Source organism: Epinephelus fuscoguttatus, linkage group LG5 (genome assembly GCF_011397635.1).
Source record: "Epinephelus fuscoguttatus linkage group LG5, E.fuscoguttatus.final_Chr_v1".
NCBI lineage: Eukaryota > Metazoa > Chordata > Actinopteri > Perciformes > Serranidae > Epinephelus > Epinephelus fuscoguttatus.
Genome location: NC_064756.1, coordinates 8,735,912 through 8,759,380, shown reverse-complemented (window position 1 = coordinate 8,759,380; position 23,469 = coordinate 8,735,912). Strand labels below are relative to the sequence as shown.

At 41.4% G+C, this 23,469-nt stretch overlaps 1 protein-coding gene across 1 annotated transcript; it reads left to right on the top strand.

Moving 5' to 3' along the window:
• Nucleotides 1-45: 45 nt before the first annotated feature.
• LOC125888395 (TRPM8 channel-associated factor homolog) lies at nucleotides 46-19,839 on the top strand. Its single transcript, XM_049575740.1, has 13 exons — nucleotides 46-158; nucleotides 476-908; nucleotides 8,789-9,454; nucleotides 9,574-9,790; nucleotides 10,056-10,338; nucleotides 10,843-11,144; nucleotides 11,382-11,556; nucleotides 11,774-11,868; nucleotides 12,064-12,274; nucleotides 12,534-12,770; nucleotides 13,037-13,260; nucleotides 17,456-17,569; nucleotides 18,734-19,839. The coding sequence occupies exons 2-13, from the start codon at nucleotides 877-879 to the stop codon at nucleotides 18,974-18,976; spliced, it is 2,799 nt and encodes a 932-aa protein (XP_049431697.1). The 5' UTR covers nucleotides 46-158; nucleotides 476-876; the 3' UTR covers nucleotides 18,977-19,839.
• The last annotated feature ends 3,630 nt before the right edge of the window (nucleotides 19,840-23,469 follow it).

The window sequence follows — 23,469 nt, the reverse complement described above, 5'->3', positions numbered from 1 at the left end:
TCTTACTGAATTTGCTGAACTTTTCTTCAGTAAAGGCAAGTCTTATAAATCTGCTGGAAGGGAAAGTGCAATCATAAACAGCTACAGTGAGATGTTTGATGAAGAGCTCCAGAGAACAGACTCTTACTCAACCTCTGCAAACAACTCACCTCCAACAGGTAAGCTTCTTTTGCCCTGTCCTGATGTGGAAACACAGGTGACATCAGCTAAATTGAGCCACTTTTTGGTAAATCACTTAAGGCACTGAATTGTGTTTCTATAGTTAATATGGACTGTTTTTGATTTTTTTTTTTTTTGTTGAATTGATATAATAAAATATAACTGTTCAGGTCCTACAGCTTTTGAAACATCAGTTGTCCCACGTGTTTGAGATGAGCGGTGTTCTTTTAAAATGGGCCACCCGATCAGCTAAAAGGAGCCACTCATCGAGATGTATGCCTGTGTGTTACTGATTTACCAACCTTATCATTTTCAGGAATTTGTTTCCTGCCAGGCCACTCACCTCAGTTCTCCTCAGCAGGCTGGATGTGAAGCATTGCCCAACCCACCACAGCAACCACAGAACAATCAAATCCATTGTTTTTTGTCAAGTAAAGTTGTAACAACAATTTAGAATAATTTGCAGCCATTGGCTGTTGAAATTTAAAAAGCTAGGAGGCTCAAACCGTAAATGGCTCATTTTACCTGATGGCTCAGTTTAGCTGATATCACCCCTATGCAATAAAGACAACAGGGGACTTTAAGCGTGGATCAGCACTCTGCTTTTAAACCATCAGTTTAAGACACACCTTCAAAAAGGTATCCCTATGGTAATGGAAATGCAAATCCCTGTTGTGCTGGGCTGACAGCCGAAACTAAACCAAGCCAAACCAGCCTATGACTGTTAAAGAGGGATATAGGAACCCCAGGTATGTAAGAATATTAGCAACACAGTGCTGTATTTTCTGTTTACAATGTGCAGGACGCAGCTATTAGAAGGTAATGTTGTGTTTTTCTTTATGGCTGTTTGGTTATCAAAGCATTTTTTGTAGATGTAAAAACATATTTTTATGAAGCAATGTATGATAAGGATTATATTTTGGAGAATGGACAGCTGTATGTACTACACTCACCCTCCATGACATACTTTATTTCACTACTGGAATTTGATCCATTTGGTCTGATAACATGTTGAAAGTCTAGAAGAGCCACACAATTGAATCATTTTTATGCCTGTTCGAGGGCTTAACTGGAAGTTAGCTGCCCAGCCAGCAGAAGTCTCTGGTGCACCCGCTTTATGGGCCCTGTGATGTCGATGATCGGAGTAATTTCATACCATTTTTTGGCTTTATGCGCCACTTAGCAACTTTTATAGGAATTAAACACTCTCCTCCAATGCTCTATCCAGTTCTCTTTATACATCTGTGACATATATCTATAAAAAGAAAAACAAAGCAAAGGAGAGCAAAGGAGGATGTTCTGGCTACTCTTGCGTTAAAAAATGTAAAACTAGCAGAGTAGTCTTCTGAGGAGGAGGTCTATGACTTGCTAAATAATAAGCACTCGCGGAGATCTTTCCAGGTTCAAAAAGGGTGGTGAATTTATTTACATAAACAAAAATAATCTCCGTGGTTGACTTCATACAAAAAACAAAACAAAAAGGTTAATTTAGCGGTAGATAAAATGTCTCACTCCTCACTCCTTCAACACAAAAAGCTGACAGCCCCAGACCCAGCTGTACTCTATCCTTAATCATAGGAGGAGGAGGGCTGTGAGCTGGCTGAAAACAATCAGAATAAATTATCATTTATCTGCAATATATATAATCTACCACTTCCAATAATTAATCAACATTATTACCAGCATTATTTTCATTTCCAAAAAATTAATAAATATGAAAAAATACGAATTGGCTCCAACAGAGGAAGTCAAGTCATGTAGTACAAAGAGCGACAAAGTCTGTGTAGGAGGCTGGTCGCAGTGGTGGGCAGGTCAAACAAACACAGGACTTTGACTCAGAAGACTGGACTCAGAAGTCCATAGTGTCCATAAAGTGTCTATTGGAGTTTTATGTCCTGTGTTAACCCTTAGATGCATAAGTGGGGTCAAAAATGACCCCAGGGGTTGTTTTTCTTCAATATTTATGGAATTAAAAGTTTTTATCATTTCATATTCCAGTAGAGCTGACGACAGATCGTGCTGGAATCTGAGCTCTTTTTAATAGTTTTGAAGTGAGCATTCTCTGGTCTTTGTTATTTTCTAAGTGTCTTATAGTGTGTCCTGTTCTGACACTAAATGTGACGCTTTATCTGTGCCGTGATTTAAAGTTATCTGACCCTACACGCGGAGCGGACCTCTTGCAGAGGGACAGATTGATTGTTTACCTTGACAACTGGTAACAATTCCCACAAAATATGCCTCCTCTTACCTCTCCGCCGGCTGTGCTGGATGCCTTCAGTTATCTCAGAAAATAACTGAACTGGAGGGTCGGATCTCAACCCTTTACCAGATCCAGGACTCTGAACGCCTACTGGACTCGTTGGCCGCGGAGGCTTCCCGCCTAGCCAACAACAACACCACTCTGCCCTGGCCTGGACCCGCTCACCTCTCCGACACGGTGCAGCCCATCATGGGGTCCATCCAGGAATATGACCAGGACTGGCCTCGGCTCGGTGCAAAGCCGAAAGTTCGAAACTGCTCCACACCAGCCTCCGCGGAGCCCTGGACTGTCATTCGGGGTAAGAAGCCTGGCCGTAACAACTCCCAGTCCCCTCCATCTTGCTCTACTCCTCCCTCAGAGACCATTCAGCTGGGAAACAGGTTCGAGGCGCTGGGAAAGCTGAACAAGATCCCACCCAACGGCCTGGAGCCTCCCGCCAGCCCAGTCCGTGCACCACCGAGATGCCTCCCGTCGGGTCCAGCTGAAGCCTCTGCCCGCCGTTCAGGAGCAGCTGGACACTGCGCACCGCTACGGCCCAGCTCATCCAGGGGAAGGAGCCCCGCGCCGCCAGGTGAGCCACAGCGTCTGCAGCCGACAACTCTGGTGATCGGGGACTCCATCATCCGGAACGTCCGATCCCGCTCAGCATTAACGTGCTGTTTTCCCGGAGCCACAGTCCGTGACATCACCACCAAAGCTGCGGAGCTCATCACAAGCAGTCCAGGAATCACAACAGTAATAATCCACGCAGGTACAAATGACATCCATAAACAGCAGTCTGAGCTCCTCAAAATCAATTTTGTCCACCTAATCACTACACTCCAGAGAGCAGTAAATCACGTCCACATATCCGGCCCCATCCCCTCCTGTGGCCGCGGCTGTGGGCGCTTCAGCCGGCTGCTGGCGCTGCATACCTGGTTGTTGTCAGCCTGCACTGCTCATGGTGTCAACTATATTGACAATTTTAACCTGTTCTGGGGCAATGGAGTCCATCCAAACTGGCTAGGGGCAAAAATGCTCACAGGAAACATTTTCCACGGCGTCCACCACCCACGTGTATCTCACCACAGTAAACAATCAACATCACCACCGTCAACCCCCTCCAATCAGTCCATCTACTATTGATGTCCCCCGGGTCCTAGCACCACCATTATTGGTTCCCCATACTCACTAGTAACTGATTATGAGGAGCCAGGACCCGTCCCACACTGTCGATCCCAACACCAGGAAAACACTTTAAATACCATACCAAACAATCTTTCTGTAGACTCTGCCCCTCAGCCACCCACTGCACCCACAGCACCCACAGCACCATCCTCCTCCACCCATGGACTCCCTATCACCGTAATCACCAACACCAGATCTCACACCATAAAACCATACTCCGGACCCAATCATTACAACCTCAAACATATCAAAATACTCCATCCCCCCACTCATCCCCCACAAACACCAGAGAGAAAACTCAACATGGCACTTTTAAATGTACGCTCTCTTTCAAATAAGACTTTTTTAATTAATGACCTGATTTTAGATAACAGTATTGATTTTATGTTTTTAACTGAGACATGGCTTGGCTCAGATGGACCTGCAGCACTTAATGAAGCATCCCCGCCTGGTTTTAATTATTTACATTCTTTTAGAAATGGTAGACAGGTGGGGGGACTGCAACAATTCTTTTAAGTTCACATGGTTTTAAAGAGGTTTTATTTGGTGATTTTATTTCTTTTGAGTATCATTCCTTTGTTTTTAGCAGTCCCCCTATATTTTGTATAACTGTTTACAGGCCACCCAAAAAATGCTCTGCTTTTATCAGTGAATTTTCAGAGTTGTTATCAATCATTCATTCGAAGTACAACAAAATCATTATTGTAGGGGATTTTAATATTCATGTTGACAATCCGTCTGATTCTTTAAGCTCTGAATTTTTAAATCTTATTAATTTTATGAATTTTAACCAGCATGTATCAAGCTCCACCCACAACAGAGGACATATATTAGATCTTTTAATAACCTTTGGGTTATCAGCCACTGTGTCCTCTGTTGTGGATGTGGGCTTGTCCGACCATCACTGTGTGTTTTTTAATGTAATGGATTTTATCCAGCAGGACATCCCGGAGCGTACTGTCAGGAAACGCTATCTTAATTCTGAAGTGGCTGCTAATTTTAGTGAGATTTTAACTGATGCTCCAAAGGCTGTTTTACCCTCTTCTTGTGATTTCATTGTTGATCATTTTAACCAGAAACTTAAGTCAGCAATAGATTTTGTTGCACCATTAAAGGTGCAAAAGACTAAACCAAACATAAAACCACCATGGAGAACAAACAAGGTTCTCAGATTAAAGAGAGAATGCAGAATTGCAGAGAGAAGATGGAGGAAAAACCAATTACAAGTACATTATCAGATATTTCGGAAACATATTACCACCTACAACGGAGCAGTAAAACAAGCAAGACAGGAGCACTTTTCAAAATTAATAGCTGACAATTACAATAACCCCAAAATCCTTTTCTCAATCATTGACCAATTAACAAACCCTGTTTTTAAGCAACCTTTTAATTCAGATTTATCATGTGAAGACCTTGCTGTCCACTTCAGAAATAAAATTGATTTTATCAGGTCAAACTTTTTAAACCGTAAGCCTGATAATTTTAGCTCCTCTGAGCCTGTGCTTTTAAATTGGGAGACACTTGAGAGGTTTGTCCTGGTTGATGCTGCAGAGCTGGAAGAGGTTGTCTCCCATCTTGACCAGTGACTTGTATTTTAGACCCTATCCCCACATCCCTTTTTAAGACCTCTTTTAGTGTTTTTAAGGATGATGTTATTAATATTGTTAATTATTCTCTTCAGACAGGGGTCTTTCCCACTGCCTTTAAGACAGCCTGTGTCAGACCCCTTCTGAAGAGAAACAATTTGGATACAGCGGTACCTGATAATTACAGACCTGTTTCCAACCTGCCATTTTTAAGCAAAATTTTAGAAAAGATTGTTTTTAACCAGTTAAATGATTTTATGATTTCTAATAATATTGGTGACATATTTCAGTCAGGTTTTAGAAAAAATCACAGCACAGAGACAGCACTAGTCAAAATTGTTAGTGACCTCAGGTCCAACATGGATAAAAGATTAATCTCTGTTTTAGTCCTGTTGGACCTGAGTGCAGCTTTTGACACAGTGGATCACACAATTCTTTTAAACAGACTCCAAAACTACATTGGCATCTCTGGTACTGTTTTTAACTGGTTTAAAACATATCTGAATGGTAGGAAATTTTATGTGAGCACTGGGGAATGCTCATCAAGAACCTATGAAATGGAATGTGGCGTTCCCCAGGGCTCAATTTTAGGTCCTACACTTTTTAATCTCTATATGTTACCGTTAGGAGATGTCATCAGGAGACACAGCATTAACTTTCACAGCTATGCTGATGACACACAGCTTTACATGGCCGTGTCTCCTGATGACACAGGGCCCATTGATGCCCTTTTTAACTGCATTTTAGACGTCCAGTCCTGGATGGCAGACAACTTCTTGCAGCTCAACCAGGACAAAACTCAGGTCTTAGTCATCGGTACAGGTCCAGAGAGAGAGAAACTGGAGAACAAACTCCAGGCACTGTCTTTTAATCCCTGCAAACAAGTTAAAAATCTATGTGTTACATTTGATTTTAATCTCAGTTTTGAATCACACATACGAGATGTTACCAAAAAGGCTTTTTATCATCTTAAGAACATCTCTAGAGTGCGCCAGTTTCTCTCTCAAGCTAATGCAGAGACTCTAATCCATGCTTTTATTACCTGCAGAATTGATTATTGTAATGCCCTCCTCTCTGGTCTTCCTAAAAAGAATATCTCACAGCTTCAGCTGCTGCAAAATTCTGCAGCACGCATGCTGACGAAGACCAGAAGGAGAGCTCACATTACACCAATTTTAAAATCTCTGCATTGGCTACCTGTATCTTTTAGAATAGATTTTAAGGTTCTTTTATTAGTTTAGTTAGTTTATTAGTTAGTTTGTGTGTGTATGTGTATGTGTGTGTGTGTGCGCGCGCGTGCGGGGGGGGGGTCTGTGTTAAATGTGGGCTGGGACGGTGGGTGGGTGGGGTTTTGTATTTCATTTTGTATTTTATTTTGTACCCTGACCCTTTCCTGCTTGTGTTCTGTAATGTACAGCACTTTGTGATACATTTTATGTATGAAAAGTGCTCTATAAATAAAGTGATTGATTGATTGATTGATTGATTGATATTCCAGGTATTCCTCATAAAACATGTTTTTGACATGAGGCCATTTGCATTAAAAAATGTATAAGAAATTGTTGTTTTTGTATTACTACCCCACTCTTCCATAAGTGGAGTCAAAAATGACCCCAAGCATTTCCTATGGAATATCAAGGGTTAGACCTGTGACTGTCAGGTATACATTTACTGTCACACTTACATGTCTAATGCCAGCAGTCTCACCACCCAGGAGGATTTTTATACAGCAACATACATTTAGTATTATAGTCATTTTATATCTTGGAATACATATGACATAAAATATGAACTTATTTTCCACATCCATGACTTTTGTGTGATATAGTATTATTGTCATCAAATTAGCCTACTTTGTAGTTAGCTAACATTAGCTAACTAAGTTAGCTAGTGTCAGCTAACTACAATGTAGGTACTAGTTAGCTAACTACTATGTAATGTTAGTACTGTAATGTTAGCTAGCTAACATTACTGCATTTGTTGTGTAGAGATAAGCAGACTTACTATGATATAGCTTCCTTGTAGATAAAATCTAACCCGTTAGGTAGTCTATTATACTATTATTGATTATTCAGTGATGTCATTAGTTGTCAAAATGTTAATAAAAAGTGATAAATGAACATGTCAAACATGAAATCATTCTTTTGTTGATCAAAGTATAATACAAATCATCATCTTTAACCAAAAAAACAGAAATTGCTCAAGTTTATCACATAAAACGCATTGATTCTAATCGGGGTCATTTTTGACTCATAGGCATGAGATAAGATACACCTTTATTGATCCCACAATTACACTGTTACAGCAGTCAAGGAGAAAGAGTCAGATTAAATATTCAAAAAATTAGACTTTAAAACTTAAAACTTAAAAACTAGGCATGCAAAAGAAAGTACAAAAATACAAGAAACAGTGATAAATAATAATAATAATGATAATAATAATAATAATAATAATAAGAAGAAGAAGGAGTGGATTAAAGAGAGCATATCTAGTGCAAGTGATTGTATGTGCAAAAAACAGCAAACAGCAACAGGGGGACAGTAATGGTGTTTATAAAGTGTCCATAAAGTGTCCATGGTGCAGTTTACTGTGAGCAGTGCTGGTTATGTAGTCTGACAGCAGCAGGCAGGAAGGACCTGCGATAGCATTCCTTTACACACTATGGGTGGATCAGCCTATCGTTGAAGGAGCTCTCCAGAGCTTTTATCTCCTCCTAACTTTAAAATACTGGACTAATACAGGATGGAAAGCAACGGATTGACTTTGACTACTGACTAAATATTAAATTCAAATTGTTGATTAGCTGAGCATACTGGGCAACATGCATGCACATCTCTGTAAATAATAACCACCAAATATTCGCCCAAGCCATGTTATAAATAGTTTTATATTTGAAAATGTATGAGAGAAATCTGGGGGAATAGTGTTGTTAGCTATAATTTTTAAGTGCTTTAAGTTTTTCAGTAGAGGAGATGCTTGATTATCAGCTAGTACAAGTACAGACTAAGTTGATCCGTGTCCAGCATCAGCTAATACTAACATAGACCCAGTACAGCCCACTTCAGAAAGTACTTTCACTTCTAAAATGTTTACCATTTTATCTGTAACTCCAAATATTCCCCCATTTTGCTCATCTAGCAGCTCCTCCTGATGTCTAGCTGCTAAAGAGTGTTGAAGAAACACTGCAGGTTAACTTCAGAAGATCGGATGACAACCACCACTAACCAATCAGATCACTGAGAAAAAGTATCCCAACATGGACAAAGGTCCTGAGATACATGTTAAAAGAGTATGAATATTTTTATAGGTCAGGAGTTCTGTTGGACCAGGTTTTTAGTTTCCACTCTAATTTTTAATACAGAGCTTCTTACAAACTGAGAGATTGTTTATGGCACTAAATGCATAACTTTCATTTTAGCTGCATTTCAATTGTGCAAAGTTTATTTTGTCCCCGCTGTAGTGGCTGACAGTGAGACTGATTTTACACTTGAATTCCATCCCTACAGCTCAGGATAACATGAGACATCTGCATGATGATAACTGGGAATAAAACCAAAGATAACTGTTTACCTTCACTCATTAACACAACTTACATCTGTTCCTGTTCCTTCAGAGCATCGATACTTTTCATCATGTCCACTCAGCCCACCCAGTCCTACCACAACGGGGCCTACATGTCCCTGATGAAAGGTTTGAAAAAACTGGATTTCCGGGGCCCCTGTGTTCCCAGTGACCTGGTGCTAACTGCAGACGATGCATTTCCTTTAGCAATCAACAGCCAGGGCCAGGTCCTGATGGCAGCCTCTCTGTTTGGCCGTGGGAGGGTTGTGGTCCTGGGTCATGAGGGCTACCTGACCACCTTTCCTGCTCTGGTAGAGAATGCTCTGGCCTGGCTGAGAGGAGATGGCTCTGACAACCTGTCTGTGGGGGTCCAACAAAACAGCAAGGCAGTTGCTGATAACCTCAGCAAGTCTAGTTTCCAAGCCAAAGTTGTTGAGGCCTTCAGTGACAAAGTGGGGCTTGGTGTGTATGTGACAGATGCCTACAGCGTGGGTGCAGATGTGAAGGAGCTGGTGGCATTTCTGAAAGCTGGAGGAGGAGTGCTGATAGCGGGGCAGGCATGGCACTGGGCTTCAACTCATCCTAAAGAGAACACAGTTCTACAGTTCCCAGGGAATAAAGTGTCTGGTGTGGCAGGGATCTACTTCTCTACAGATTATGGAAAAGCAGAGATCATACCTGTCCACCCTCAGATCCCATTCTCATGGAAGGCTTTACGGTAAGTGTATATTGCTCTTTCATGTTCATGACCGATTCTAAATAGTTTGAAGTGTGTTCTCCTGTTTCACCCATCTCCCCCTGTGTGTCTCTCTATCTCTCTGCTTTTTTCTAATACAGTCTTGGAAAACATTTTGAGGATGACCTGGAGTTCTTACTCCAGGGGGTTTCAGAGTTTGACTTCAGGCGGGATTCCGTGTTATCTGAGGCTCTGGTCCACGGACCATTGGCCTTCCCCATTGGTACCACTGAGGATGGAAGGGTGTTCCTGGCAGGAGGCTACTATGGGAAGGGACGAGTCATTGTGATCGGACATGAAGCACTTCTGACAGTAGAGGTGCAGTCTGAATGAATGGTCTTACAATGTCTTTAAATGAACAGAAAAGTCTGTCTTGAGTTAAATTAGGCACAGAATGAAAATCTCCCCGTGTGTATTGTGTATTAGGTGTGAATACAGTATGTCATGTCTTTCCTAAGATCTTTACTTAAGGCTACTTGCGGCTGGTTATCTGTAGTGTGCTAAATAATCTTACATTCTGTTCTGCCAAACCATTTGACATTATTAACTACTGTCTCTTTTGAAATACTTCTTTTCATTACAGAAACTGGCTCCATTTTGGACCAATGCCATTGATTGGTTGGACCAGGGCAGGAAGGGGGTCATTGGTGTTGTGCCAAACCTCGGACTTGCCAGCAAGTCCGGGTTGAAGCATGAGGAGACAATGTTCAGGAGACACCTGAGTGTATTTGTGTGTACAACATACAGTGATCATAATGCACAGGAAATCCAAGACTTTGTAGCACAGGGAGGAGGCCTGCTGATTGGTGGGCACGTTTGGTACTGGACATACAATAATCCAGGAAACCCAATGACAGAAACCACAGGTATGATAATGCAGAACAAGAGTTGATAAATCAAGATAATGGATGTTTGCTTTGCCACTTATCAAGCACAAGCCTGCCAGTTCAGACCCATATAATGACTTCCACTGTGCTAAGACAGAAAAACATTTGCACTGTCACAGTACAAGACAGTACAGGAAGAAGAGCAGAGGTGATGTTTAAAACACAGACCATTGATGATGATGATGATGATGACACCAAGAGGGCAAGTTGGGAATGACAGAACAAACTAGAAAGCACCCACATGCTCAGTCAAATTTGGCTGGGTAGGGTCTCATTCAACAGGTTTACAGGTTTTGTTGATCCAAATGGATCTGAGGGTACTTAGTATCCACGCTGATCCCGTGGTATTTCATGAGAGAATATAGTTATTAAAAGTATTAGATGAAATTATTATCTTCTGTCAAACTATTGCCCAGTTGGCTACAGAATGTTTTATTGCAGCAACTCTATTGTTGAACTACAACTTCTTGAACTGTGTTTCAGGGAACAAGATCCTGAACAAAATGGGCTTGAGCCTGACACCAAACACAATTGAATCAGGTTCCTACAAGGCTCCTGTGCCAAGCCAGGCCATGAAGGACACTGGCCACTTCCGTCAACGTCTACGCCGCTTTGCTGCTCATGTTATCCAGGGCGACAAACTTGCCAAGCATGAGGAGGACGACCTTAAAAAACTGGCCATGGAGTGTGACTACTTCTTGAAGCTGGAGGCTCATGACAGCTACTCCTACAATCATGTGGTGTCCATCCTCACTGACGTGTTGAAGAAGTCTGGCATGCCACAGGTGGGCACTGAATTACTTTATGAATGCTATTAGTATGTATATAAAGAGGGTGCATCTGCTCTGTCAAACAAGTAATAATAATTACTGCAGGCTACTGTATAAGACAACAAACTACAAAACAAAAATAACATAATGGTGTTCAGCATCAGTGAGTCAGAAATTAATTTCTCTGCCACCAAGCGATCAGGTTGTTACAGCGATCGGTTTTATAATCATTAATATACACTTCATTTCAAGGTGAGTGAGAAGAACCCTGTGAAGAGTCCCAGAGATCACCTGCTCCTCAGTTTGGGGATGAAGGCATATAAAGTGTCCCCAGATCGTGATGCTCTCCTGCCGTACCTCATCAAGCGGATCCCTCCGATGCCTATCATGGAAAACCAAAGGATCAGGATTAATGCCAACACAGCAGGTCAGTTGTTGTGAACAGCTGTGCAAGATGATTATGTGATAAACATGCAGACCTGTAATTTATCTCTGTACAATTAATATGTTGCAGTCGTGTGTAGTACAGCTGTGTGGTATTACATTGCAACATGAGAGACTGCGTAACATTAGATAGGTAAAATCTCTATTGGGCCTTACATGCCCCTGTGAGTGTAACGTTTGCTGCTCTGTATGTGTGTCAGGAGGGGAGGAGTGGATTAGCACAGGTCTGTACCTCTCTCCTGGTATGAAGACCAAGATCACCATACCAGCAAACATCGTCAACAAGAGCTGGCAGGTGCAGTTTTTCTCTTAGGTTACCTCTTTAACCTCTCTTCTCTCTGTGGTCTTATCTCACATACTGTCCCACATGCCTCCAGTGCTATTCTGTCCAGATTTATGTCCACTGACTTTATTTGCATCTATGGAAAAATCAAGTAGACTTTTCCTAAAGGTTTTCAAAGCAGTAACCATTATTCCATTTCCTCATCAGATCCAGATAGGCTGTCAATCAGACCACCTGGGTCATGCAGAGTTAAAGAGAGCACCATCTGTCGTTGAGCGATTCGCTGTTACTGCAGAGAAGATGCAGGTGTGGAACTTGTGGGGGGGACTCATCTACCTGGTGGCTCCACCCAACACAAAGGTGGAGGGGGCAGAGGTGATAGTGCAGAAAGCTATAGCTGCTCCCTATTACAAGTCTGGTGAGTGTCGCTGTCTGCTCATGCTCCACAAATGTCTGTGAGAAGAGACTGTTTGCGGTAAAACTAGACTTAGACTTTCAAATTAGGGTTCAAATACAACTCATGTTTATTATTTGATAACTTATTGAACATTGCTGTTCAAACGTTTGGAACTGAATGCCACAAAAGCTTGATTGGGGACAGTCAGATGGCCAAGAGGACTACTTGAATGGTCTTTCATAATTTTAATTTCAACCCAACACCCACCTGTTCATTTCAGGTGTGACAACAGCTGCTGATTGGTCACTGCTGCGCACAGCTCCTGCACCCTGGGCAGAGTTGGAGTTTGAAAACATCGTCCTTACTGTACCATCAGATGCTGTTCGGACCCTAGATCGCCCTGATGAGTTGGCAGCATTCTGGGATGAAATCATGAGGGCCATCGCTGACCTGGCCGTTGTACCACACAAATTTCGGCGCAAGGAACGTTTTGTAACTGATGTACAGATTGCCTACGGTAAGTGTGCTTGGCTTTGGTTCTGTGTATGAATGTTTGCTCAGCAGGAAATAAAAATAACAACTGTTGAGGTTGTGGCTCAAAATTCAAAATTACAGAACTTCTCAGTAAAAAGTATTTAATGAAAACTTTTACAGCAGCACAGGCCAAAGTGAAGCATGTCTATTATTTTGCTTTCTTTAGATGCACTTGTATGACACTAAGCTCATGACAGTGACCCAACACACATATCACCTTGGCCTTATGAGATTGTTTTCTCCATGCAGGTTGGCTGCATGCAGGATATCCTATCATGGCACACAATGCCACAGCAGCTGAAGTGGTCAGCATTGACTGTGCTAGGAAAACAGGCATGTGGGGGCCCATCCATGAACTGGGACACAACCAACAGAGAAGCTGCTGGGAATTCCCATCACACACCACTGAGTGTACATGCAACCTGTGGTCAGTGTATGTGCATGAGGAGGTGCTGGGAATCAACAGGGCAAAGGTGGAGTAAATAATTATTATTAGCATATTTTTCTGAAAAACAACCGAGACCAATGACAACAACAGTTTGGTCTTAAGATCTGTAGGCCAAATAACTGTGATGTTGCACCAACAACAATAATCACTTGCGGGTAGACATTTGGTGATTGTTTCAATTGTTCAGATAAGTAAAGTCGGCAAGCTTGTCGATTTCCAGATGAAACTATAACATTTAAAGATATCTATCTATCGAAACACTGTGGTCCAAACTATCTGACATTTCAGCTGTGTTGAATTTATATACATTGATACTTTGCTATCATCTTTGATGAACCAAATCTACCAGCACAGCAGCTAAGCAATGTACTGCTGTGGACAGGGATTCAGCAAAATTGAATTCAGCCACCTAAAATAAATAATATCAGTGCTTTACCTGACACATTAACCCATCAAGGCCACAGTAGACCAGTTCTGCTAAGCACAATTACAGTACAATTTCTTTGTCAATGCAGTCTGGTGGCTTTGAAATTAAAAGCTGTCTGATGGTCGTTGAAAATATTCAGAATATAGCATATGCTTAAACTGCTAGTGATTTTTTTTGGAGGACCCTTTTTAGGTGGAGCAGTGCTTGCTCAGCACTATTTGGCTTCCCATACATGACACAAGGGTTTTCTACCCAAGTGATGAAAGATACTTTGCTCTTTCCAGGATACTGTGAACTCCAGCATAATTTATTTATTTATTTTTTATTTTTTTACCTTTATTTAGCCAGGTGAGTCAGTTGAGAACAGTTTCTCATTTATAATGACAACCTGGGCAAGAGGCAGCACAGAGAGTCAGACACATTCAATCACAGTGAAACAATCAATCAATCAATCACAGTATATAAAAAACACACAACACATAACAAAAGTATGAACTAAAAGTGGTAGCGCTGGTCCAGATAAGTTAAAAACATGTGCAGCGATCACAGATTATTGTTGGGAGTGTGTTTTGGAGAGAGGAGAATGGGATGAATGTGTTAAGTTTAAGCTTTTGCTGCAGATGATTCCAGTCACTAGCGGCAGCAAATTGAAATGATTGACGGCCGAGGGAGGTGCAGGCTTTTGGAATGACCAGGTTAATGTAACTGCTGGAGCGTAGGTTACGGTTGATGTTGCTGATACGGAGTAGTGAGCCGAGATATGAAGGGGTGTTTCCAGTGATGGTCTTGTAGATGAAGTGATACCAGTGGATCAGTCTATGGGAGTGAAGTGAGTACAGGTTACAGTGATGGGTGTTAAAAGGAGCTCCTATAACAAAGTGGATGGCTGTGTGGTAGATGACGTCCAGTTTATTGAGAAGAGCTTTGGAGGCAGACCTATATATTATGTCACCGTAATCAAGGATTGGGAGGATTGTCATTTTAACCAGAGTGTGCTTTGCAGAGTGGGTTAAAGATGCTTTGTTACGGAACAGAAAACCAATTCTAGATCTGACTTTGGTGATAAGTGGTAGATTCCGGTTGAATATCCATATCCATATGCATTTTGTTTTGTTGGTGTTTAAGTGAAGGCGAAGGTTGGAGAAAGCGTGTTGGATATTGTCAAAGCTAATTTGCAAGGAAGTCAGGGAAGTGTCCAGGGAGGGACTGGATGTGTACAAGATGGTGTCGTCGGCATATAAATGGATGTGAGAACTACCTGCAGCAGAAGCAATGTTGTTTATGTAGATTTAATCAGTTGCCTTGTGAAATCTGAGACAATGATCATGTCTGGACGAAGCCGTGTTGGTGTTATCCTGGCTGGGAACTTCAGCTGTTTTCCTAAACACCTGGTCGTGGCATCAGCGATAGCACCTGTCTCCGAGGGCTTTTGGGCAGCTGCTGAGGAGAAGTTCCAGGTTTTCCCTTCCAGGGCAAAGGGGGCAGGAGGGTGTTTCATTATTGCCCCAGATGTGGAGGTTTGCAGGACTTGGTAGGACATCATAAACAGCTTGGACTAAAAACATGGTGCAATGGAAGTCTGCTCTCCAGATGATTGGCCAGGCGATCTTTCATTTCAGCACATTTTCCCATTTAGTCTAAGCTCCTTGCTGTCCCATCTCCACCATCCTGCTGGATCGTACTTCCTCTACGCCTGCCCCAAATGTCCTCCTGAACAAAGTGTTGCCGTTCTTTGCCTTGAGTGTTGTTATCCCTGGTTGCTGGAAAGTAACCAAAGCCTGCATGCCTGGTTGCGACGGACCCCACCAGCGCCCTCTGCCTGAGCCTTGACTCAGCCACCTCCAGAGATTTTTCTGCATTCCACTTCCTGCCTGTACACACCTGGATGCCAGCTGATGCCACCTTCGGATCCCTGGATCCCCTCTACTGCAGAGCTTCCCGTGTCCTTGACACCAGGAACTCTTCCGTGAGGCCACTGATTGGTGGTGCAGGGTGTTGCTTGTGTCGTACAGAACAGAGCTGCACAGGCTACGAGGTAGACCAAGCCATCTTCGCAAGTAGCTGCTGATCTTTCTCTCCAGGGTCTCTACTGTTGTCATTGGCATTGTGTATACCAGCAGTGGCCACAGGATATAGGGCAGAATAGAATGCTGGTAAATCCAGGCCTTGATCCTCCCTGGCAGACCAGATTTGTCCACCTTGCTCAGCCAGGCTCTTTTCTGGTTTTCTCAGTGGAAGCAAAGTCTTTAGGGCTGCAGTCAAAAACCTTCCCAATGCTCTTGACTGGCTGCTCTGTAATGGAAGGAATAGTTTTTCCGGCCAGTGAGAACTGGAACCTGTCCACTACTTTCCCTCTCTTGAGCACTAGAGACCTTGATTTTGCTGGCCTAAAGTTCACAGGTGATGAGCTTCTCTAGGCCTTGGAGAATCCACCTGCTGCCCGGGACAGTGAGGTCATCCATGAAGGCTCTCCACTGGGGCCCGGGGCAGAGGCTGACCTGTCTCCTTTCACCACCTCCTGGACCTCCTTCCAGCTAGGCTCTGTCATATCAAAACCCACTGTTGGAGGCTGTGGACTTATGAGGGCCAAATGAGGCTCCATTTCCTGATCTCTCTCAGAGTCACTCAAGGTGTTTTGCAGAAAGAAGTTCACTTCCTTCGTTGTGCACATTATGCTGCCACTTCGCTTGTCCCCTAGTAGCTTCTTGATGAAGGCGAAAGGGTTGGAAATGAAAGCAGCATGCTTTCTAGCTCTTTCCTTCCTCCTCCTCTGGTGCCATTCTGCCCTACAAAAGGTCAAGAGCTCTTTTCTTAAGATGTTGTGACGCTTGGCGAGTGGTTGCTTTTCGTCTTCGCTTGCCATCTTACAGTATGCTGTTGTTGCATGCTTCAAAGTTTTTGACACAGCTGGTGTATCTTGGTGGCTCTACGGTTCATTGTGTAGGAGGACTTGATCTTTCTATCCTTAACATTTCCCAAACCTCTCAGTCGTGTAGATGACTACGATAGCTGTCATAGTCTCGAGCTGGCGATCCACCTCTCCCTCGCATGTGGTTTCCAGGATCTTGCTCACATCAGCATCAAACTGACCATGCGGACTTGTTGCTTGCTGAAGGCCACTTCATCCATGTCTATGGGACTCTTCTACAGGGATTAGAAGGGGTTACTGCTCAGAGGCTCTGTGGGGTGCTGCTTCCTGGCCGGGCTCCTCCTGTGTCTCACCAGAATCAAATCCTGTGCACTGCATCGTGTCCTCCCTCTCCATGCATTTCATCCTGGCCTGGCGTATTTTTAGGCTGCGCAAGTTCTTGCATACTTTTACACATATACAGCTTGCATTCGTCGTCGTATTTCCGTTCACATGGGTCGATACTAGTAGATACCTATTGAGGTTCTCACCCCAATCTATCCTTGTTTGCCACCCAGTCTATTCCTGAGTGTCACTGGCTTAGCCAGACGTGAGAATGAAAGATACATCCTACGGATGCGCTGGGACACATCATCAGTGATTTGACCTGAAGTTACTGTAAACAAACATGATTCAGTCTACAGACCATTTCATTGCTATTCTGTTGCTAGGGCAACAGCTCTGGTCTCTGTTTACTTCCTGTCAGCTACTGCATTAACAAACATTACAACAGGTAATATACCCTTGAACCATTTAAAATGCTTATGTTGTCAAGTTTGAAATGGTCTATAATGACATGTTTTTATAGATAGACGTCATGAAACATAAAGTATTTGGCTTTTTACATCGTTTAACAAACATATCGTTTCATTTTGTTCAATGCAGGCTCATCCCAACATGACTGTAGCAAATCGAAAGAAGCAAGCAGAGACGTATGCTAAGGCGGGAAAGAATCTCAATGACTGGTTCATGTGGGTGGCTTTGGAGACATATATGCAAGTAAGTGAGAAATAGTGTGTATTACACCCTGTAGAGAAACTGTCCATTGAAAAAAAAACTGCACCCCCTCAAAGGTCACTGAACTCAGGGCTGAATTCACAAAGAATGAACTGCGGCCGCTGATAGCACCTTGAATTACACTTCACTTGCACCCGCAGTTTGCTCCGTCTGAACGTCCTATTCACAAAGGATATTGCGCTAATGATATACCAGCGCAAACACGCCCACAAAGTTTGGCAGCTGAGTGCAGTTTGCCCCTGATTGCAATTAGCCACATGGCAAAGTAGAAATGCTGGCTTTGCGCCAAGAACACCATGGCAGAACAATGGCAGACTGTGTTTGGCAGAGTACTGAATACTGTATCCTCTCATGTAGTGATGTCTGCTGGTGAGTCAGTCTAACAGTGTCGGATGGGTTGAGGCTGTGGATTTGACCAAGTTTGACCACTTTATCACTAATCCCTCTCACTTGTAGCTGTTTTTTTGTTATCTTTTGAATTTAATATGAATTATGGAACCGTTCTTGTTCACGTTTGTTGACAGAAGTGCGTTTTGAGAACGACCGCAGACTGTCACCTGTTCAATGCATCAATCTTCGGATGCCATTAAAGTAATAATGATTATAATAATAATAATGTCAAAATATTATTTACAGACTGATTTAACAGACGATCACTGCTGCCACGATCACTGGAAAGTATGGGCGAGAGGCTTCCACAGAGGAGCGCTCAGTTTGCACCAGCTTTCTAAAGACGTTATTTACTTCACTCAAACTGTGGGTGGCTATTAGCGCTGGTGTTAGTGAATTAGACGTTGTTTATCGATGAGGCTCATTTGCATAGAAAGGGGCAATTTTTGCGCCAAATATATGCATATTACCTCATTTAAATACGTGCAAAAAACACCGAAGCACCGAGACACAATCTGCTTGGCAGCACAGTTAGTGGAGCATTTCACCCTCTGCGCGTGCTTTGTGAATTAGACGGTATCTGTTTGCTCCATTTTTACCGGTAGAGCGGCGCAAAAGCCGCGCAATCCTTTTGTGAATTCGGCCCTCGGTGTGTTGTCAAAGATGGCTTTATTATTATTTTTTCCCTTTTTTTCAGGTTTGGAGAGGTTATTACTCCTACTCACATTTCATTCACCTCTGTCTCCTTCCATGTAGCTCCAAGAAAAGTTTGGCTGGGATGCCTTTAAGAAGGTGTTTGCTGCCTACCACAAGATGAGCAGCTTTCCGAAGGACAACAAAGGAAAGATGAACCTGTACGCTGAGACCTTCTCCCAGAGTGTTGGGAAGAACCTGACTGGATTCTTTAAGTCCTGGGGCTGGCCTATAGACACAGCCACTGAGAAGAAACTCTCCAACCTGCCTCCCTGGTGTGACCACCCCATGGCTAAATATGACTAAATTTTAGACTGCTGATTAAAAGTGCAGAGAGATGGGTGTTAGTTTATAACTGGGATGTAATCATGATACATTTTGCTCCTCCCGGCCCCCAAGTATTGATTCAGACTATTTTTATGCTCTTATAATGTGCATAAAATGTGGCACCAACCATCATTACTTTCTAGTGTTAACCTTGAATGCATCTCATGAAAACACACTGACAAATTACCACTTGTTTGTGTTGTGGCTAGACCGGATTCTGCAAAGACAGTAAGGCAATACATAATCTGTGACCTTATTTCTGTAACATTTAAAAAGTTAAATGTAAGGTGGCGATGGGTTGGGTGTGGTCTACACTCCACTAATAAAGGTAACATCTGACGTGAGCCCCCAGCTGTTTGCCAAACTCTCCATCCAGTCTGGCTACAACATAGTATGTCACAAAAAATGTCATTAAAATAGTTGATAATGGTGTGTCTTGGGTCTTCTTTTATGGCCATATTACCTATAAAACTCTTACAGGAGAGGATGAAGCGGTTAGAAGATGAATGAATGAACTCTTACAGGTATTAGACGTTTCTGTTTTGGGGTCAGTAAGATGTCTTGCATTGATTGATAATTTGCTTTTAAGCTGTTACATTTACACTATAGACTTCTGTATTAATCCTAGTAATTGCTTCTTGGATGGTGTTTTATACTGTAAACCTGAAGTGGTGGCTCAGCTTTTTGACAAGACAAGAAAGTTAATTTCTTAATTCATTATTTTATTCATTTATACACCACTGTATAACAGTACTTGACCATTGATTCAGGCTGTGTTTGTAAGACAGACACTTATTGTGTTTTCCAGTTGTGTATGTTGCCTTTTGCCTTTCCTGTTAATAAAAAAAGGGTACAAGCAAACTGTCACTGTATCCCTCTGTTATTTTCATTCCTGATGGTGGAGCGACCACCGACCAGTCCTTAATATGGAGCTCTAAAAGTCCAGAAAGGTGAAAGTGTTTTATTTTGTGCGCACAAGTTAATTATCTTGTACAAATAAGTTATCATCTTATGAGCACAAGATAAAAAAAGAAATCACTTTACGGGACTTTAGGGACTGTTTTCTTTTGTTGCTGCTGTTGAATTTTTTTTGCCATGAGATACATACTTCACCATACAGCTTTTAATGTGTAGGATTTAGGGGGATATATTGGCAGAAATGGAACATCATATTCATAGTTATTTTTATACATATTTTTTATTATTTTACACCGAGAATCGTTGTGTTTTTGTTTTTGAATCTCGTCCACCAAGTTTGCTGTGTCTTTTCTACAATAGCCCAAAACAGACAATCCATACACTGGTACAGTTATCATTCACTTGGTGCACGGAACGTGTGTGTAAAACAAAAACCCAGAGGCCATTAATCAGACACAATATTTATCAGGTTTAAACTGAAACTGTTCACTTGCTGTGTTCGATCATGCAAAATTAGTCCCTGTGCTGCTGTCGACAGTTAGTGCCTCATCGCACATCTATTTGCGTGCAGCAACATGTTTGGAAGATTTTTAAGGTAGCATCTTCCAGGTTAAAGGTGAATATTGGACTTCCTGTTCGGGTCATATCAACTCTCATGCTTTTACAGATGTGTGGATGATTCATGTGAGGGTAAGATGGTGATTTATTTTCCACATTTATGGTAAGTGACTCAGGCTGTGTTTATAAGACGAATAATATGTTTAGTATTTGTTTATGTTGATATTTGCCTTTACTTTCTCTGGAAAAGATTTCACTAAACATTCACTTCACCCTTCGTTTGTCCTGCAGTTGTTGTAAAACAGCTCCCGTGCTGGTTGGTTGTAGAACTGCTGGAGGAATTCTCCAAATTCATTTAGAGAGCCTCTCCAACTGGTGTTCCTCTATATTCCTCAATGTGACAAGGCATTATAAAACAGAGGGACAGAGAATTGCAGACACTGAAGTTGCAGTTCACTGGGGTGTGTGTGAAAGACAACAGGATCAGGTGTGGTGTGTCTATATATATATATATATATATATATATATATATATACACATACATGTGTATGTCCAAAAGTACAGTAAAAAAAGCACACAGATTCAAATATAAAAACAAGTTCGACAATAAGAACATACCAATAAATATAATAATAAAAAGGCAATAGCAAGACAGCAAGACTACACTACTTTGGAAGTGTTGCATAATACTTATTTTGAAAATCTGGCATATTTCAAAACTTTCTTCGGAAAATAAAACACAGTTTGCAGTTACAGTAAGTCAAACAGTGAGTTACAGTTTTGTGGTTTTGGTAAGATGAGATATAGCTGAGAAGCATGATTCAGTCTGTTTGACTAATCAGTGCATACGTTTATTAATGATGCAGAATAACGTAATGCTCAAAAAAAGGATATGAGAAACATACACTGAAGCAAAAACTGTTTTTGCAATATACAGCGATATGCATACTCATCATGATGAAACAACTGATGATGAAGATTATATTTTGGGGAAGTAAGTATGTGGAGTAGGTGGAAAGCTGCATCCAGTGTCCTCATGCAAGTTGCAATGACTATAAGACAGTAGTTTGTGGTTCTTTGCTGACCAATTTTGTGTTTTTTTCGTTCTAGTAACCGGGCTGCTGCAGAATTATTTGAAACAGGCTCCATTAAAGGATTTAGTAAAAATTAAATTCTTGGTGTTCTGTGAAAAAATACATGGAATATAAGGCTTGGAAAAGTGATCAGTCCACTAATGTAGTACTCCATAGTACATTCACTGTTTGTACTTACACCTAGTCCCCAGGCACATTTGACCACAATTTTACATAGTGGTCAAATGTGGAATTACAAGGTTTGGTTCTGTCACATGATGATGTCACGCCCAAAAAGACTTGTCCCAATAGACTAACATTGTGAAACAGACATACATTGTTTTGAGTGTCAAAACCCCCATGAAATGATTTATTTCACTACTAGTATTTGATCCTTTTGGTTTGATAACATTAGAAAGTCTAGAAGAGCCACACAATGAAATCGTTTTTATCCCCATTCAAGACAAAACTGAGTAAGCATGGTTCAGTGTGTTTGACTAATCAGTGCACTGGTTTATTAATGATGCAGAATAACGTAATGCTCAAAAAAAAGGATATGAGAAACATACATTGAAGCAAAAACTATTTTTGCAACATACAGCGATATGCATACTCATCACAAAAGAACAACTAATTATTCACTTCATAACGATAAGCCTTTAACATCCTGCTATTCTTCAAACGTTTTGTCATAATCAATTATCTGTCGAAACTGTTAAAAAATAATTGTTCTCCTTTTTTTCGTTTACCCCTATTATGTTTATGGGGTAAGTAGGAACCCCATCCATGTAAGAATGTTAGCAACACAGTGCTGTACTTTCTGTTCACAATGTACAGGAAGCAGCTAACAGAAGGTAATGTTTTGCTTGTCTTTTTGGCTGTTTTGTCATAAAAGCATTTTTGTCACTGTAAAAACATGTAATTTTAAAGCAAGAAAATGATTAGTCAAATTTTATTTTATATTTCTTTTTGTTATGATCCTGGGTTTTGGTTTCATATCCTGTTATCTTGTGGACTTTGTTTCTCCAAACGGTGTCTCCAAACAGACCTGAGTCTCTCTCCTGTTCACACAGAGAGGAGAGAGGAAACAACACTTTTTTACAAGTTGCAAAACAGTGATTCTTTGGAATATGACTTCTCACAGATAGTTATTGCACAATGCAGATCTGCTGGAAGGGGAGCGGTCATTGCGCAGTCACTACCTGGTGCAAGTACAATGGCAACAGGTGCAAGGCCTGAAGTGATCAAATAATAAGCAACTAACTAAACTACCTCAAAGGAGTGTTTTTTTTTTTTTTTTTACAATAATGTAAATGAATAATTGAGTATTACTTTATTTATCACTTTTTTTCTGCAAATTATTTGCTTTTCAATAAGAAAAACGTTGAACATCAGTTGTGTTTGCTTCAGACACTTCACGTTTCTACAATCTATCATTGGTCACATGTAATTTTTTTCATAAGATCACTTAGGTTTTTGCAAAATAAAAGGGTAATTTTTTGTTTGTTTTAGAGGAAAGTGTGGACATTGAGTGCTTTTTAAGTCAGCAGTGGTATGTTGCAATCAGTTACTTCAGGCACAGGAAGCCAGCGCAAAGCTCTGAGACCTGGGACAGCAGTGTTCTGAATAAGCTGCAGAAAAAAAACTATTAAAATAATCAATATTCCTAAAGACGAAGGTGTGAACAAGTTTCTCTATGTCTTGCTGAGACATGAGTCTTTTAAGTCTTGCTATGTTTTTAAAGTGGTCGTCGATAAGTCTGATTTATACAAATTATATTCAGTGCATTGTAAGAGTTGCAAATTGTACTGTCTGCACAGTCGGTTATAATACAATGACTAAAACTGTGCTTACTGCACAATGCAAATGTTTTGAACAAATACAATATGAAAACAGATGGAAAGGGTGCTTTTTCTGATTCAT